General features: G+C 38.8%; 1 protein-coding gene across 3 annotated transcripts in view; it reads left to right on the top strand.

Moving 5' to 3' along the window:
• The first annotated feature begins 11,762 nt into the window (after positions 1-11,762).
• LOC133850519 (uncharacterized) overlaps positions 11,763-19,262 on the top strand; it is an 85,701-nt gene continuing 78,201 nt past the window's right edge. Inside the window, exons 1-3 of one of the 3 annotated variants that reach the window (XM_062286645.1) lie at positions 11,763-12,119; positions 12,173-12,314; positions 12,368-12,598. In XM_062286645.1, the coding sequence (XP_062142629.1) occupies positions 11,907-12,119; positions 12,173-12,314; positions 12,368-12,423 (411 nt within the window). In that variant the 5' untranslated portion in view covers positions 11,763-11,906 and the 3' untranslated portion in view covers positions 12,424-12,598. Of the gene's footprint in view, positions 12,120-12,172; positions 12,318-12,367; positions 12,599-19,262 lie in introns of those variants that run through there. The other 2 variants (XM_062286644.1, XR_009895643.1) reach the window with 2 other exon arrangements.

Genomic DNA, 19,262 nt, shown 5'->3' with positions numbered 1-19,262 from the left:
TAGCTGCTAAACCATATTTGGCAAACCGGCAAACGGGGATCTTGGGCATCTTGGAGGTCTGCTGACTGCCAACTGTTGCTCAGTTTTCTCAGTTTGCTGTGTAATGCAGTTTTTACTCTTTTTTATTGAGCTAAATGGACAGACAAACTTGCGAATGAGGAGCTGGGCCTCATTAGGCTCACGGCCAGCTGCATGAATGCCACTCTTGGATGGCTGGTGCATCGCTGCGTATGAGTAATGCTTACCAATTGTTATGAGTGTGTGTGTGTGTGTGTGTATAAGAGAGTATATTCTTGTTGTTGCTTGTGCTCGATTTACACGCCTGAAAGGATTAATTCGTTACCAATTTGTTATAATATGCAGGCATAGCGATAAATCTATTAATTAAGCTGACGGTTGTTGTGCCTCTCTGCCTCTGTGTGTGTAAGTGTGTGAGTGAATTTTGAGTGTATGCGCTTGGAGATTTTGCAGTTGAAAAATTACAACGCTTTTTTACAAATTCGCTGCGCTTACTTTGAGCAGCTGTGCGCGTGTATTTGTTGTGGCTGTGTGTAAATTTGTTGAAATTTGAGGCTGTGGGTGGTCTGAAAGTGGAAATGAGCAACAGGCAGCGGCAAATAAAACCATTTTATGAATCAACATTAACTGTTTGATACCCAGCAATATGAAAGCGAAAGAGGGTATAATAAAAGTAAAGTAAGGGAAACTGTTGAGACAAAAATTTGTTTATAATTGAATTAAATACAGCAAAGAAGTTTGTGGATATCAACACTTTAGTTAAGGCAAGAAAATCCTCTATTTTCTAGAGGCAAATTGATTAAAAGGTTTAACGAATTTGTTAGATAGCTATAAAGAAACACTTTAATTAACTTTTAGAACTTCTAGAATTCTATAGTGATATGGAAAAGGAAAGGTTTTAAATTAATTAAATTTATTTGTAGATATCATCATTTTAGTTAAACCAAACAGAGGATTTTCTGGAGGAAAATTGATTAAAAGGTTAAACAAATTTGTTACAAGGCTAAAAAGGAGAAATGTTTAGATGAAATTTTAGAAAAGGGCAACAAAATTCTATCATAATATGAAAAGAGTAAAGACTATGAATATACGGGTATATTTAATGTTATTAGAAAATAAAAGGCTGTGCTGAATATACGATGATTGTAAGGAATTCTCTCTTCATTACTCATAAAAATCATTTGATACTGCATAACATTTAGTCGTGCAACACTTTGATGATTGCTTGCGTATAATAAACCAATTGTGAACAGCAATAACAACAACAAGAGCAACAACAACTGTGAACTACTGTGCAGCGTGGTGTGTATAAATTTGCCAAATTAAAAAGCGAGCGTAGTCAAAGGAGTCGGCGGGACAACTAAGGCGGCTAAAGCCACCCACCGGACGGATGGATGACGCAACAGGGGGCCCGACTCTGAGTCGCATAGACGAGCAGAGAGGGTGGCATGAATAGGAGGAGGGAAAGAAGGGAGAGCGCAGACGTCGTCTATAAATAAAGCCAGTGCCAGAGTAAATCAAAACAACAAGCACGAAACGCGAACATGTGGCGCTCTGTGTGCGCTCGCTCTGAAGTTGCAGTGGCAGTTACTGTTGCTGTTGCAGTTGCAGTTGCAAGTTGGCAGTTGAAGTTGAAGTCGGCTGGGCGATTGGCAAGTTGGCAGCTAGTTGGCGCTAGACTCAGGATCAAGTGAGCAGCCGACGCTGGGTGTGGTCGGTGGTCCAGGGCGGTCCAGAATGTGATATGGGCGTCAATGTTGTTGGCTTGGCTTGACTTGGATTTGGATTTGTCATCCCCCAAGCGTCGATCACACACATAAATATTATTACGCATTTACCAGTTGACCAACTGGCAACTTGCAACTTGCAACTTGCAACTCCTGTTTGCAGACAATGCGATCGTAATGTGTGCCTTTTGGACCTTTGGGGCTTTGATCTGAGCGCCGCTTGTCAACATCTTATTCCTCGCATTGACATGATTGATTTTTCATGTTGAACAGCTACAGCTTCATCTCTGAAATTTTGCTGTCGCTTCTTCTTATCGTTGCTCATGACTTTCTAAAATATATTTCACTCAACGACAACAAGGTTGACTTTGAAAAAGGAAAACATTTGGAGAATTTGCTTAATATTGAGCAAAATTAAGGATGTTTGGAATCTTTTGTCTTAATATTCCATTTAAAATGCCGCACAATTGATCGAATATTTTTTATATTCATTTGTTATATTCTTAGCTGAAAAAACTTCAGAATTTAAGATTTAAGATTAATACTTTTGTATGGGCAATCTGGTATATCAGACAATCTGGTATATTTGGCACTCTATGGTATTTTTTAAATATAGCAACAGTTGGTATATTTTTAATACCATATATAGTGTACTTTTAGTATTTTGTATTTGGTATATTTTGGTATATTTTCAAACTAATACTACACTGTTTTGTTTTTATTTAAAACGGTCATGACTTTTTTTTCTTTTTTGTTAATTTTGTTATTACATCGTAAAATATAAATATAAAATATAAATAAAAAATATCAGAAAATTAAATTTAATTTTACTATTTTATAATTTTTTAAATAATTTTCTTGGATTTTAAATTTTGTTAAAAATGCAGTCAAACAATATTTGATTTTATGGACGAGAATCATTTATTTTTTCCGCCACATCTGCTGAATAGTTTTTCTGTCTTTCAAACTTTTGGAGTTGTCCCATTAAAAAGCTGTCGCTCTGCTGACCCAGAGTCGAGATTATGTTGCAGCTTCGTTGCGCCTTCCCAGGCACGCATCGCGAGTTCCTCTCACGCTTGTTGTCAAAATTGAACAATGTTAGTGCATCAGCGGCAACTGCAGCAACAACAGCAGCAGCAGCAGCAACGAGCACTCGTATAACAACAACATTAAATACTTTTAGCGGTAAAAGTGTCTTAAAATGTAGGTAAGTAATTGAAATTTATTGTGGCAAGATGTTTTGCGGCATAGACGCTGAGCCAATGAATTTGTTTGATGTTGAGAGAATGTTGCCGCGTTTGCCGCCAACAACAACAAAGTTGCAAACGTTGCAAGCTGGTCGACCGGAATGGATTATGTTAGTGGAGCAATCAATCGGCTATATAAGGCAGGCCGAAACTGAAGAAAACACTTAGCGTGCCAGACAATTTCATTTGGCCTTATACATGACCAAAATCAGATCCAAAGCTGCAAAGAAGTTTTGTGCCCCATCCTGGGAAGCAATTTAACTGTTGCACAGAGTAGAAGGTGTTGATAGTGGAGGCGTCATCCTCATCCTCATCGTCATCGTCGACTCGTCTGCTTTTGTTTTGGGAAATGGGGATGGGAAAAACTTATTGATATGGGGGCTAGCAACTGTCTTGTATTTTTGTACCTTAGCCTTGGCCCAAGCCAAGACGTTAACTGTGCGCTTTGCGCCCAATTTTGGTAGCCTGATTTGTCACGATGTTTTTTCTCTTTTTTTTTTGCTTTTATTTGATTTGTCTTTTTTCCTGTGTTGTTTTTTTTTAGGGTTTTTGCGCCTGCCGCAAAAACAGCACAGAAGAAGTAAAAAAATAAACTGAGAAGACAAACAAATTGGTCTGTAGTTGAAAATTGACAAGAATTTCGTGACTTTGTCACCTTCTTTTTACTCTGTTGCAGTTTGCCACAAAGCGACAGCGAGACACTGCAACGCCCTCAAAAGGCAGCAGTTGCAAGCACTGTTGCCTGTTGCCTGCTTTCCTCCTCGTTAAGTGGCAGGCAGCGCGTGCGCATTGAAGTTGAAGTTGAAGTCGACTTCAACGGGGCAATTCCTTAGCAGCCAGCCAGCATTAACCAAAAATCCAAAATCTCGACTTGCCGATTGGCGACCTCCGCTCCACTTCGTCTTCGTCTCTCTTTTTTGTCATCGTCTTGACTCCTCCCGTTTCCACCCAAAATCACTTCATCATCGTTTTTTGGGTGCATTCTAAAGTCAAGTCAAAGCAAAAGCAGCGACTTCAGAGCTGCAAACTCTTGTCAGATTTATTTGTTTGCTGCAGCGACTTTTGGGGCAACTTGGCAAAGACAGTCCAGCTACTTTGTTGCCAGCAAAGGAAAGCTGTATCAAAATTTTATTTCTGTCAAGTTAATCGATATAGAACTGGGCTACAAATGATGACAGCAGCCTTTGAATGTAAGAGTCTCGTATTGAATATATTCAATGATATCCATTTTATTAAAGTGTTTTTAATTCAATTAGTTATATTTGCAATGAATTATATTTTATTAAAGTTATTTAAATTGAATTGCAAATATAAATTATATTGCAAATATGAAAGTCTATTCAATTCATTTACATAGTTACTTTCCTCTAACAAATTGTTTTGCTTTATACAAAATCTATCACAATTGCAGAGCATTCAATTCTCGACTTGGCAACGCTTTTTCTGCTGTCTCATTTATTTCATTTGTTTACTGGAGTTGCTGTTGTTGTTGTTGGTTTTGCTGTACCTGTAACCTTTTGCACTTGGTACCCTTTTCGTATTTTTATTTTCTTTGAATTTAATGATTGTTTTTGTTTTTTTTTGGCTTTGTTGTGGAGCCCTGACAGTTACAAGGAGCTGCAACACGGACAATGTTGCAGGACGGCGACAAATTTCAAACAGTCGATGGTAGTTGTTTTTTTTACTTCTTTGTAAGCCATTTTTGTTTTGGATCTGTTGTTTTTTGGTGCTGAAGCTGTAGATGGTGTAACATCAGGTGGGAACGCCCCTAGAAAGCATTTCAAACACAACAACGATCGGACTTTGTCTCATTTTCATGTAATTGTTATTATGGCTCGGAGGCAGCTTGATCAATTGGCCAATGCACACAAAATTGACCAAATTGAGACTCGAGCGGAGTCGAGTGCAAAGAGTTTGTGTTGCCTTTGCCAAAGGGGATATTAGATGCATTGGCAAGAGTTCGTGTCGAGCTGCCTGCAAAGTGACATCAACAACAGCAACAACAACAACAATAGTTGCGACTACTTTTGTGGGTCAGCAGCCCAAAAACATTAAGAATCTTGTGCTGCCGTCGCTGCTTTCCATTCTGGCATTATGAGTTGACATTAGAGAGAACATGGCCAAGGCGCAACTTGTGCATCGCATCGACAATGCCATCGCCCTAGACTGACCCCATTGTGCTGAGTCGTCTCGAAGTTGTTGCTGTTGCAGTTGCAGCCAATTTGCTGCAATTGCAATTCGATGCTGCAGTTGCCTCCAAGTGAGTGTGCCACTTAGCCAAGTTCGTTGGGGGGCCAAAGGCAAACTGCTGCAAACAACTGCTGCAAGTTGCAACTGATCCAAACAACAAACAACACAACAAACAGCAGTCCGAAGTCAATATTTGTGCAAAATGTGCGAAATGAGGTTATGTGATGCAATCTGTGTGAACTTGCAACACGCTTATGAGTGTCTCTTCCCCTTCGTCTTCATCGTCTGCTCCCTGTGTAAGCGCAATTTGTGGTGTGTTAAGAGTTGTGGCACGGGAAATGGGTTACAATTGCATTTGTATGCAGGCCAACAAATGCCAGAGCAGCTGTAAGGTCAGCGGAATCAACAAATTGCACTACTATAATGAACAGGGAATGCTATAGTACAGAGCTGCGATTCAGGGATAGGGATTAGGTATTAGTTTTACAAATTTTCTTACCAAAATTGTATTTATTATACCCGTTATCAATAGTAATTTGTTAAAGATTTTTTAAGAAACACATTTGTATGGGTCTAAGTTGCTTTGGCTGACAAACTGGTACATTTTTTAAAATATGGTATATTTTGAACGGTATATTTTGCAATATATGGTATATTTTAAATAGTATATTGTGTACTCTGCGGTATATTTTGAATGGTATATATTGAATGCAGTACTGTATCAATATACCGAAAGGCGATTGATATTTTTAGTATTTCTGTGGTATATTAATTTGGTATATTTAAAAATACCTCACTGATTCACTTTTATTCAAATTTGGGTGCGGGTATCTCAGCTCAGTGCGGGTATGCCATATGATATAAAAATAGTTTCCTCATTAAATCTTATTGTGTGCTGTCCTTTAAATGTGCCATGTTTCAGCTGTCATAAAAATGTATTATCAATGTCAAGTTATCGCATCTTAAACAGTCGCAGCAGCAGCGCTTGACAAAACTTTCCACTCATTATGAATGCCTGGAGGTCTGACAGTTTTCCCTTTGAGGCAATGTCAATGGCGGGTTCATCGGTGCATCTCAATCGAAGCTTTCCACTTTCCACATCTAATCGCAATCCAAAATGCAAACATTGTATGGTTATGGCCAGCCTTATATGATATCAATAAGGTATAAAGCGTGGAGAGCCCATTAACAGATCTCGCTTGGCAGATGGCGAATGAGGATCAGGAGGCAGTTGCTTTTGTTGCTTTGGCTCTGGGTTTGGCCTAGCTACATATGTCAACACCATGAACTTGAAACTCTAGACTGTAGACTGTAAACTGAGTTTGGCTAAAAGCATTTTGTATTCTAATTAGATTGTCAACGGCACGACAACAACCTCATTTTGTCTCAAAATGCCGGAGCATACACCGACGATTTGCATTAGCGCCAACCGAATGAGGCGAATCCACTCTCGACTTTGGTTTCGGAGACAAAAATCTGCATAAAGCTTTGCTTTGGGGGCAGGTTTGAAGTTCATTAACATGCACAGGTTAATTACCATTGTTGTTGATGTTGTTGTTGCTGCTGTCGTTGTTGCAGCAAGGAAATGAGCCATTAGAAAAAAAGGCTCAGAGCGCCGCAGTAGCCAAAGCGACGATAAAATGGCTAAAAGCATACATAAAAAAAGGCAGCACAAAAAAACACAAAGACACATGTAAAGTGTCCGTCTTTCTCCAAGTGTATGTGTGTGTGTGTGGGAGGGACTGTGACAAATGCCCATGAAGTTGAACGTGCTTTTTGTTTGCCTGCTACATGCAAAATGTTGCACTGATAAGCCGGCAACGGTGGCAAAGCCAATGCCACTGAAGTCATCCCGTTTTGCCGCGCAAGCTGCAAAGCAGCGGTAAATGAGCAGCAGACAGCAGCAGCAGCAGCAGCAGCGGTGGAGGAGACACCATGAGGCACGATCATTAAAACAAAAGCGGCGACAATAGCCACAAAACCGAGTCCACAACAAGGCATCACTGACAAGCCATGACCAAAGCGTTGCCAAGTTGCCTCTGCCAGTTGCAAGTTGCAAGTTGCCAACTGCCAGTTGCCAGTTTCAAGTTGGTGTTGGATTGCCTTAAACGATCCGCGTGAATAACTAATTTCAATGGAAGCTGCTGCTTGCTGCCTGCACACGCGCGCCTCTAAACATTTATCACCCACCATCGGCCATTGCCAGGAGGCTCTCAACAAGGAGGCTCGCCAGAGGCTACTTAGATGCATCCCACTTCACTTCCCTCTCCTCGCCACTGTCCGTCCAGCTTGCCACAGACAATGCAACAGTTTTTATGTGCAGCCAAAAGGTTGTTTCGCTGGTCTAAAAAGGAGTGCGTAGGACAGACAGCCAACGAACGCATGGGGACATTCAGTCTAATGAGCTGGCCAAAGAAACTGTAAAGTTGCTATGCAAAAAACATCCTGAAGATACCGATAGCAAGAGCTTAGAACTATATAAGTATGAAAGCAAAAAGTTTCAGAAACATAAATCAATTGATACTCTTTAGAATGTTAGTAGATGTGATGGCAAGATTGGAGTGAAATCGAAGATAACAACAGCTCTATTATAACAGCTTTAAAATTTATAGGGCATGTAAATAAAGCTATCGACACTTTAAAGCACTTTTCTGCTCTTTTAGATACACTTTTCATGGTTATTTTAGTTTCATAGTTTACTTTAAAATGCATTTAAGAAAGGCTGCTTTAAAACATTATGACTTAATGTGCTTTTGCTGACAGTTTTCTCTCATGAATTGAGTTTCTTTTCATTGCTTCAATTTCAAATAAAATAATTTATAAATATGAAACCGAAAAATGTCAAATATGTATATTAATCTATCTGTAGATTTGATATCAAGATTGCTTTAGAATCGAAGATATCAACAGCTGTGTTAAAGAAGCTTTGAAGCACTTTTCTACTGTTTTAGTTATATTTTGCATTCAATGTAGTTTACTTTAAAATGCATTTAGTAAGAGCTGATTAAGGCTGAATTAAGGAATAGAAGTACTTTTAGTTTGTTTCAATTTAAATTCATTGAATTTAGAACTTTGATAGCAAAAAGTTTAAGGTACGTAAATCAATTGCTAATTTATAGATTTGATTTCAAGACATGTGAAATGTGCTTTTGCTTGCAGTTTGTTTCAAGTTAGAAGACTATAGAATTTTAAAGGCTTGGCTTAAATTTAAAATAGTTCAAAATAAACTCGGCCTGCTCCACAATTTAAAATAGTTCAAATTCAATAATTGAGTCTGCTTGACAATCTTGCACTTGTTGGGTTGACATACTCGAATTATCATTGTGAACAGGCAATTGTTAAAGTTATGAGTGATCAACACTCAATTTCCCCCGCTGCCAATAGAGGCCTCGAGCCCTTTTGAGCATAACTTGTAAAGCAAACTTGTTGTAGACATCGATTGTTTCTGAAGTTGTTTGAGCCCACACTGAGTACCAGGAACTCGCAGCACGTGCAACAGGGAGAGGGGCAGAAATGGATGCCAGACACAGAGACAGAGAAATACAGACAGACACACACATCAAGCTAATTAAGCATACTTCAATAAAAAACCCACAAAAGCATTATAGAAAACGTGGGCCAAACAGCACACATGAAGCTGAAGTTGGAGCTGGAGACAGAGCTAGAGCTGGAGCACCCACAGAGCGTGGCACGCGATAATCAATCAAAAGCCATTAAAGCCAAACGTTTTTCAAACTGAATTTTTGTTGGGAAAAGGCCACAAACGAAAAGAAAAGAGAGACAATGAATCAAAGTAGAAAGCATTTCATCAGAAGTAAAGTACTCGTAAAGTCAAGTCAAAGTCACAAGTAACGTCGTGGCCCAAAGGAGTGGCAAAAAATCATCTACGCACAGACACAAGACAAGTTAAAGATCAAAATCGAGAAATTTATATATAGATTGCGGGAGGAGGAATAGGAGGAGGAGGGGAAGAGTCTTGGGGTATAACGAGTAAAACAACAAAAGTAAAACAAGATCAATAAGAGCACGAGCTATGGCTAACTTATGGGGAGCAACAAGACACACGGTTGCAGTTGCAGATGATTGACGGAATTAGAATATGAAATCGTGCGGGCGTCCCCCTCACTCCCTCCCTCCATTCACTCTTTGACTGCCTATCTATATTATTAAATGACCCAGTTAAGGCGACTGCCTTGGAGAGTGAAAAGTGAAGGCGTTGCACAGCTTGAAGAATGTCGCAACAGTCTTGAAAAGTCAGTCGCTCAGTCTCTGAATCTGAATCTGAAGACTTGCTCGCACACAGCCTCAGCCACAGCGTTTTGGCAAATGCAAATTTGTTAACTGCAGACTGTGGTGCAACTTTCTAAATGAAATTCCAATCACATTGCAGCCATCTCGCTCCCGCTGCATGTGTGCGGAAAATTAAAGAAATAATTTCAAGCGAAAATATACAAATTGATTGTCACCTGGCAGGCGAACGGATTTGGATTTGGCTTTTGGTCTCCTTTTTTTCCGTTGTTGTTGACTAAATCAAAGCGCTGACACACTGCACATAAAACACCTTTCTCTTGGCCATGGCTAATATGTGAACATTTTAGCATAGTCCCTGCCCCTATTGCACCTTTGCCCCTTTCTGTGTGTGTGTGTGTGTCTGTCAACGCGATTCGATGGCTGGCTTTAGGCTCAATTAGAGACGCGTCCGCAAATTGCTGAGCACTTTTATTGTCGCCAGTCTGAGTCGCCAATTGGCCTGTGGCGTGGCATTTTGTCGCGACGCCTTTGCCTTTGCCTCTGGCTTTGGCTTTAGCTTTGCCTTTGCCATCCTTGCCCCATCATCAGTCAGTTGGTGCATCATTCGCGTAATTGTCGTTGACAAGTTACGCAGCCTGCAATTCGACTTGTTGGCATTTTGTTTGACTCGGATTAAGCTTAAGTGCTGCGGCTTAAGATGCTCCGCATTCTCATCTAAACGATCATCACCAACTTTTGTGTCCTCTTCGCTGTCCTAGTATTTCTTGCTCGCTCTCTACCTGTTAACCTTGCATAATCATGTTAACCAGCTTCAGCTATGGACAATAGTAACAAGTAAAAAAGCTTCAGTCGAGCGTGCTCGACTACTCTGTGTGAATAAAAGCAAAACAGTGTGGTATTGATTTTAAAATATACCAAGATAATATACCACAAAAATACTAAAAGTATGCTAAAGTCTATATTTGATATATTGATATAATGTAAAAATCAAAAATGCTAAAAACATACCGAAGGTTATTATTGGTATATTGATATAATACTAAATTCAAAAATACTAAAATTATAACAGTCTGTATTTTGTATATTGATATAGAACTAAATTTAAAAAAACCCATAATATACCAAAGTCTATATTTGGTATATTGTTTTGGTACTATATTCAAAATATACCATAGAGTCCACAATATATCAGATTGTTACCAAATTAATATACCGCCAATATACTAAAAATATACCAAATACTATATTTGGTATATTGATATATTACTACATGTAAAATATACCAGATTGTCATCTAAAACAATCAAAGTTGGTAATTACATATCAAACATTTGTATTCGAATTTGAACTGCTCACAATCAAGTTCTTCTCAAGTTACCCTTTCGGCATCATGACAACTTTTACCACATTTGACAACAATTTCTCTGACTTTGCATGTCGATCTCACACACACAGCTCACACGTCCTTCTCCTCCCCCTTTGACATTTTGGCAATTTGGGCATGCAAAATGATTTTATTGTTGTCCAGAAAGTCACTGGGAAAACTCTTCTCCTCCATAGTTGGAGTCGCAAGACGAAGTCCAAGTTGAAGTCGAAGTTGCAGTCACTTCATCCATGTCCATGTCGAAATGTTGTCCCCCAGGCGATCGCCAAATATTAGCACACAATTCGATTTTGCATGCGAGGCGACGCAAAGCGGCAGGTAGTAAATTTTTACGAGTGCAAGTGGCGAGTTTTTCCCTGGCCACAATAGCTGGCAACTACATCTGGACTCCCCATCTGGCCTGGCCATGACCATTGACAGCTGCAGGCTGGCAGGCAAAGGCATTCAGCTTTTCGCTTTCACCTGTTGTCTGCAGTTATGTAAAATGCACTGTCAAATTAATGCTGATTTATATACGTGCGCTTTAAATGAGCAAAACTATTCAAAGACTTGACTATTAGCTAGGAAATGAAATGGATTGTAAACATCAAGAGCACTTTCTGCTAATCCAGTTCTTTTTGTGAAGAAAGTGCCGTTGACAACTGCGGCTTAGAATGCCAAATAAAAAGAAGAAAAACAAATTAATGTCTTACCAAGTCAAAAATGTGGCTGAAACACAGCTTTTGTTTTAAGAGAACCCTCGCTTGTCTGTCTCCACTTGCCTCTCTCTCTCTCTCTCTGCCTTGAACTGCGTTGAAGAAAGACTTTCGACTAAAAGCATTTCTTCATAACACATAACATGACAGGCAATTTGTTGTAGTTGTCGTTGTTGTTTGACTTAAGAGGGAATGTGATGAGGGGGAATTTCCACATGAACATGAATGTTTAGATATTATAAAATTTCCATTATACACTTTCACTACTGTAGCGCATTCCTAGAATTCCACACTAAAGCTAAAAATAAAGCACTTTATTGGCATTCAAGAAATCCTTCATCGTGATAGCTCTGTTAATACTGTCTAAATTATCAAGTAGAGCATTTTTTTGATTATGTTGGTTTTTAAAAAGTGCTGCTGTTGTGTTCCCCTACGACAGGGTTGCATTATCATGGGTTATGTCATGATTTTTTTGGCCTTTCACGAAATATATTGGATGATACTCTACACTGATACATTGTATTGCTCACGCCTCAAAAAGATCTGGTTTCTGCACAATCAGTTTAAAATTTTGGCTGGAGTTCTGCTCTTGGCTTGCGCCCATAATGTGAGTAGTCTGATTTCCTTCCTGATTAATTAAATATCATAATTTATTGATAGCCTCAAACTATGACCTTTTTGCTGCCACTGCAAATTGTTGTAAATCTAACGAGCTTAATAGTTGAATTGATATTTTATCTGATGTTGGCCAGCAACGATTTGATCGGGTGGATTATTGCGTTTTTTTCCTTTCTTTCAATTGGTTGTAAGTTTTGAGTATTACCTCCATTCAATTGACTCAACTTAAACTTTTAGGGAGTGTGTACGATGTGCTTGTGGTTTACTCATTTTTCCAAGAGATGGATCACTAGCCTCGATTATGCCATTTGGCCAGCTCAAAGAGACAGAGAGAGAGAGAGAGAGAGACGCTGCTTATCGCTGCTTTGCTGAAACGGTAGTTGGTTTGGCTCTTCGTCTTTTGCAGTTGGACTTAATCACAGCATGTAGCATTTTGTGCCATGATTAAAAGCAAATTTATTAGTCAAATGTTGCGCAATTGCTCTGCTAAATCCAAATCCAAATCCAAATGCAACTGCAGCGCATAAATCGTGTCAGGCTGGTGCCAATTGTCACCAGGCTCCAGCTCCAGCTTCAGCTCCAGTTTCAGTTTTAAGGCTGGCTTCAGCTTAATTATCGGCGCACCGTTGCGCTACATGCGTGCTAATTGAGTGCGGTGACCAGTGACCAACTGACCAACTGAGCTGGCGACGCGGACATGGACTTGGACATGAACGTGGACATGGTCGACGACATGGACGCCGCCACGTCCTGCTATGATAACAACAACGCGACGACAAACGCACGCTGTGCCCAAATGAAATTATGTTGCAATCTCCAATTGTGTCTCTAGAGCTGGCCAAATCTCGTGTTCTCTCATTACACGATGTTAATATACTATAACTTAGTATATAGTTATAGTTATAAGTATAACTTAGTATACTGAAAATACTAATTTTCATTTCGACTGATGAACGATGTAAATTATCTCTTAACTATTTATTTATTTTCTGTATAAACATTTCATTGAATGAGTCCTTTCATTGTATCGTATATTGCTTAAATACAAAAGGCAATACCAAAATTTATAATAATGTTTAGTATATTGATTATGTTTTTTTGACCAGCTCGTGAGCTGGTGCGTGTCACGCGTGTCTGCTGCCATCGCTAAGACTTGAAGTGCTAAGCGCTCGATGATCAGTGCTCAAGTACCCGTTGGCTGGCCACTGATCACTGATCGGGGGGCTTAATTAATTTCGTTGATTAATTGAAAGTGCGCCTTGGATTTTTCTTTTTTTGCTTGCTGTTTATACGCTTTTTGGCAGTGCAAAGTTGAAGGCGAGTATGAGATATTGGCGCATTGGCAATTCGTTTCTTTACTCCATTCGGTATTCAGTTTTCGGTAGTATGTTTAGGGCGTTGCCTGTGCCAGCCCTTTGGTCCATTACTCTTGGATGCTGCATTTCGATTATTGCCCCAAAAGTTATGAGTGACCGCAGGGCAAGGACCGCAAATTCAACTGCAGTTACAATTACAATTATTACAATGCGAGTGTATGTAATAAATTGTTGGCATACGCTTAGCTTAAGTGCTTATAAAGCGTATAGTATATTTCTGTTGAATTTGTAATTTATAATACTGCAAAAATATACTGAAAAGTTTGTATAAAAAAAGAAATTACAATTCATTCTTTGAATAATTGGTAATTTAAAATACACCAGAAATGTAATGAATAGTTATAATAAAATATTGGATTGAAATTCATTCTTTGAATAAAGCTTATAGTATATCTCCGTTAAATCGGTCATTAAAAATACTGCAGAAATATACTAAGTAGTTAGTATAAAAATTTGGAATTACAATTCATTCTTTGAATAGAGCGTGTTGTACAATTCTGTTGAATTGGTAATTTATAATACTGCTGAAATATACTGACTAATTAGTATATAAAAACAAAAATATTCAATTTATTCTTTGAATATAACTCTGTTTAATTAGCAATTAATAATACTGCAGAAATATACTGAATAATGCGTATGGTATATCTTATTGAATTCGTAATTAATACTACTGCAGAAATATACTGAATAGTTAGTATAAACAACAGAAATTAATTCTTTGAATAAAGCATACTGTATATATATGTTGTTTTGGTTATCAATAATACTTTAGAAATATACTGAGTATTTGGTAGAAAAAAATACAATTCACTCTCTGATTGATTAAGTTTAATGAAATATGGTAATCATTGCAAATATTTAAAATTCATTACTTCGTAAATTGACAATTACAAAAATGGATTTAAATATTTATTGCATTTCTTATATGGCATTAATCTTTAGTACTTTGTGTTGACATCGCATTCGTTTTGTCTTTTGCATTCGGCATGAGAGTCTGTGATTAACTAGGTAAACTGAAAGTTGCAACACACGCGAGCTATGCAATAATAATAACGGACTGACGAATGGCCCAACTTTTGTGTTTGTTATAGTTTACGTGGCATTTGCAATCAGAGCAGAAGCAAAAGGCATTGGCAGGAGCCACGCACTGCCGGCAAGTGAATGGCACAAGTAGCGACAGGTAGCCCCAACTCCAACTCCAACTCCAATTCCTCCACAACTTCAACTTCAGATCCAAGTGCAAATGCAACTGCAACTGCAAACCCAACGTAGGTGGCACTTGGACACTTTTTGAAATGGGCGCCCGTTGGCCAATTGTGAAACTTGGCCAATTGACTAACTGGCCAAGTGTCAAACTTGCCAAATTGAAAACGAAGTTACGATGCGGCTGCCGATTTGTTTATGCTGCTTACACAAGTACAGTGTGACTTGGCTATAACAAACATTTGAGACTTTTATATGTAATATGTACATATGTATATGTAATTTTGTAGATTATACTTAAGCGAGACTTTACTGTTGTTATGATTGCACATAGTTTGCGTGCATTGTCACTAACTTTGGGGTATATTAATTGAGTTGTCAAGTGTGTAACGAAGTTGAGGTTATCTTTATGGATTGCAATTCTCAATATGTGCAACTATTGTTTAATAATGCGGAAGGAAATTTTGAATGGCTTCAGATTGCTCAGTTTTTACTAAGTACGAGTTTTGTAATCATACAAATTCGTTGTGAATAATCTTCAAATGTGAATTTTGTAATCATTAATTGTTTTTGTAAAGTATTAGACAGTTTTTTAATGAAAGAATATTATTATCATTAAATTTCTTTGTAAAAGAATTGACTGTTCTTAAATGTGAACTTTATAATCATTAAAATTCTTTGTAAAATATTAGACTGTGTTTTAATGCAAGAGTATTAAAACTTCGCTGAACTCCTGGCATAGATTCTGTCTCGTTTTTAGTTGGTTTATTTATTTTATTTGTTGTATTTCTTAGTTGCATTTTATTTAAAGTTTAATGAAATATTACGCGCACGTGTCAACAGTGCGATAAAATTTATTTACGCAGCGCTCCGGGTCAAGTGAAAGCACATTTTGTTTTGGCATCTCGGGAATTCGGACGCTGTGCGCAGACCTTCAAATTGAATTTACGCCGGCGCTGCAGCCGCCAACTGGCACACACATGTCCCAGACTCAGATTCCTGTTCGGGTTCGGAGATCAGTGCCGAAAAAAAAACAGAAAAAAAAATCCCAAAAAAATAAGAGGGAAAAATTGAAATTGAAATCGAAATGTAAACCTGACTGACCATAAAAATGGGCGTAGGGCAGCCGCACTGACACGCGGCCATATTTTAAATGTCAACAGGCAGGCAGTGAGGCAGTGAGGCAGTCAGGTACCGAAACTCTTTCTTGCCCCTTCATCATCGATCGATGGCAAAGCCAGCAGCCAAGGATGCGTAGTCGCGTTGTCCGTGCGCATCAAAAATTCAATAAAATACCATTAAATTACAAAATGAAGACAATTCATTTTTCTTTTGCGTTCGCCCCGGACTTACTGGGGCAGGTCTCTGTTTCTGTTTCGGTTTCTGCTGCTCTTTTTTTCGGGGCACATCTTTTTTGCTGGGTTTTATTATGCGCTGCATTTTGTATCTTTAAGCAGCAGCATTTAATGTCGCTTTGCGGTTATAAGCAATAAAATATGAAAATCTGCGCTTATAAATGTTGAAAACGACATTTATTGTAATATTTTACGAAATCAGTGAATATTCGTTGAATTGCTTCACAACAACAACAACAGCAGTAACAACAATTGCGTAGACAATGCAACATTGTTGTTCAAGTACCACACAAAAATTGACTTGCAATTGCATTTTTAGTTTAGTTTATTGACGACTTTATGAGTGGGCTTTGAGGATTATCGGTTATTGAGGCTCATATATCTCTATTAATGGACTAATTCGTGGACAAGGACAAAGAGTTTATTGATTTTGCAAATTTCGAGATTTTTAGTAGAATTAGTTTGTTTTTTATACCCGTTACCCATTGAGTAGAAAGAGTATTATAATTTTGAGCCCACATGAAATATATTTAACAGGCAGAATAAATCTCCAACCCTATAAAGTAGATTTAAATATTTTTGATCAGCGTATATTCTGCACTCTATGGTATAATTTAAATGTATCGATATACAAACTATAACATTTGGTATGTTTTTAATATTTTTGTGGTATATTTATTTGGTAAGCTTTAAAATTAATACCGCACTGTTTTGTTTTCATTAAAAACGGAAGACAAGCAAACTCGACTTTCTTACAAGTTTTTACATTACATTTTAAAGATTGAAGTTACGAAATGTTTGACTTTTTCTTTATAAAGAAAAGCACAACATTTCTGCAAATATTACATATAATAAATTTAAAAACAGCCTAATAAATTTAAGTTTATGAGGTTATATTTGCTTTAGTGTCAGTTTGATATATTGCAGCTTAATTTTATGACACGTCAAGCATATTATAATTTGGCAGTTAATATATTTTTTAATATTTGGTTTAAAGCCTCGTTTGGCAGACCATCAGCGGAATTAGTCAGAGAGCGTAAAACAAACCGTCTCCACCGCCCACCAAGTAAACCACAAATAGATCTACGCCTATGTGTAATGTACTTGAGCACATGTGCATAATTTTTAGTGCTGCGAAAAAGCTCATAAACATGTGGCCATTACAACGCTTCGACTAATGGGTACGACTAAGCGAGAGAGAGAGAGAGAGAGAGGGAGAGATGGGCCCACACAATTCTACAAACTGCTCATAAAACTTGGCGTCCGGATAACTACTGTATGTGTAGTTGTTGTTGCAAGTGCCTCACCTTCGCTGTTGTTGCTCCTGATGCTGGTCATTAGGCAACACAGCAACTGCAACATCTTCAACGCCAACTGCAAGAGCAACAGCAACTCGCCAATCTTTAGTCCAGTGACGTCGCACACGCAGTTGAGTGATGCACATTGGGGTCATTTGTGTCGGTAGATGGGGCGTCACTTTGGGGCCAGGGCTAATTTCCATAATGTTGCCCCACCCTCCTCTCTGTCTCTCTGCCTCTTCCGAGACTAGAACAGTTCGTTCACTCGCAGTAATTTTGGATCTGGTAATCTCTTTGGGAGCTACAAAGCAGCTTAAGTGAATGCCGGGGCTTAACACCTACCAACAAAAACGAACAAAAAAATACTTCGTCTCGTTGTTGGTCTTGGGGATCTTCACTGCGCTTCACTTGTTTCCTTGGCCTGGGCAATGGCAATTTAATGGCTCAGCAATTGCTGACCCGTCGCTCTCCACAAAGTGGCCGTTGGGGCTGCTCATTGCAGATATATCTGGAACTCTCTGCACTTGTGGATCGTCGGCAAACTATGGTTCGGATGTGCTTCGGTTCGGCTCAGTTCTGTTGCTCGGTTTGCCCGTTGTCTTTGCCAGCGCAACATGAGTATGATTTATTGTAGTTTATGCGGCCAAGAGCTCAAGAGCGGCTTCTGCCCTGTCCAGAGTCGCTCGTTGTTCCTGTCGCAGCCACCAAATGGCAATTCGTGATGTTCGTTAGCTGGTATAGCTAGTGATGGCACTGTGTGGGGCTTTTCAACGATAGTATTACAGCAGCTTCATCGAAAACTATCTATTAAAGAAATCTTTAAAGCGTTGTGGAATAGAAAGCCTTTAAATTTGAGATGCAGTCATTTTTAAATAGATTAATGTATTAATAAATGTGGCATTAGAGGTGGAGAACAATTGATAGTGGACGCCATCGATATTTGCGTCATCGATAGTGGTTGCATCACTATCGAAAGTGTCTGCTGCTATCGATTGTGGCTCGATAGCGCCCGACCATCGATAGTGTCTATATTCCCATCGATGTTGTCCACTTCTAATTTGAATGCATATTTTAAGACATTTACAATAAGAAACAAAAGCACATTTATAACAGATTCGTACCTATTTGTTATATTCGGATATTTACTTTATATTTTTAAGTAAACTCTCTAAATGTTTTCATCGGCAATTTGCTGTTCTAAAATAAAATAGCTTTTATTATTTCTTTCGCAAACTTGATTCATTTGATTTAACCATCTCTAGGCTGGATTTATTCGATGCGCAACTATCTGGCTCGCTTTATGTGTATCATTTTTCATGCCTGCAGCATGGATTTAGCATTATTGTATTTTATATTATTTGTGCTTAATTTGGCTGAACTGAACGCTGCCTGCACCTGATTTCCTGAGTGTTTTTTTGTGACCAAGATGGTTGCTCCGCTCTTCGTTGTGTTCTGTTCTTGGTCAGAGAACTTTGCCAGCAGCATCTTCTGCAGACAAGTTCGTTAATTTGACGCTCGCACCTCGTTCGCATAAATTTGCCAAGTGCCAAGAAGTGGTGGCAAGTGTGGCTAGCTGAGGGTGGCAAGTGTGCGGCGAGTGCCACAAATGACTCTTCGTCTAGTGGTTGGTTGGTGGTTGCTTGGGACTATTAGCGCTCAATGCCAACGCCTGCGCCGCCCACTCCAACAGCAACAGCAACTACAACTCTCAACTCCAAGTGCAACTCCAAGCCTCACAGTTTATGGTCATGCGGCGTTCCTTTTGTCAATTTCCAGACATTTGCCTTTAAGTGCAACCACAAAAGCGGCTGCCTCGAGATTTATGTGGTGCTGTTGTCATTTTAAGTTAATGGCTTGTAATTCTCTCCATGTCCCATCTCCCTCGCTCGCTCTCTCT

This window comes from Drosophila sulfurigaster, chromosome 2L (genome assembly GCF_023558435.1).
Source record: "Drosophila sulfurigaster albostrigata strain 15112-1811.04 chromosome 2L, ASM2355843v2, whole genome shotgun sequence".
Lineage (NCBI taxonomy): Eukaryota > Metazoa > Arthropoda > Insecta > Diptera > Drosophilidae > Drosophila > Drosophila sulfurigaster.
Note: the sequence above shows the minus strand (reverse complement) of the source record. Positions and strands in the feature narration are given on the sequence as shown.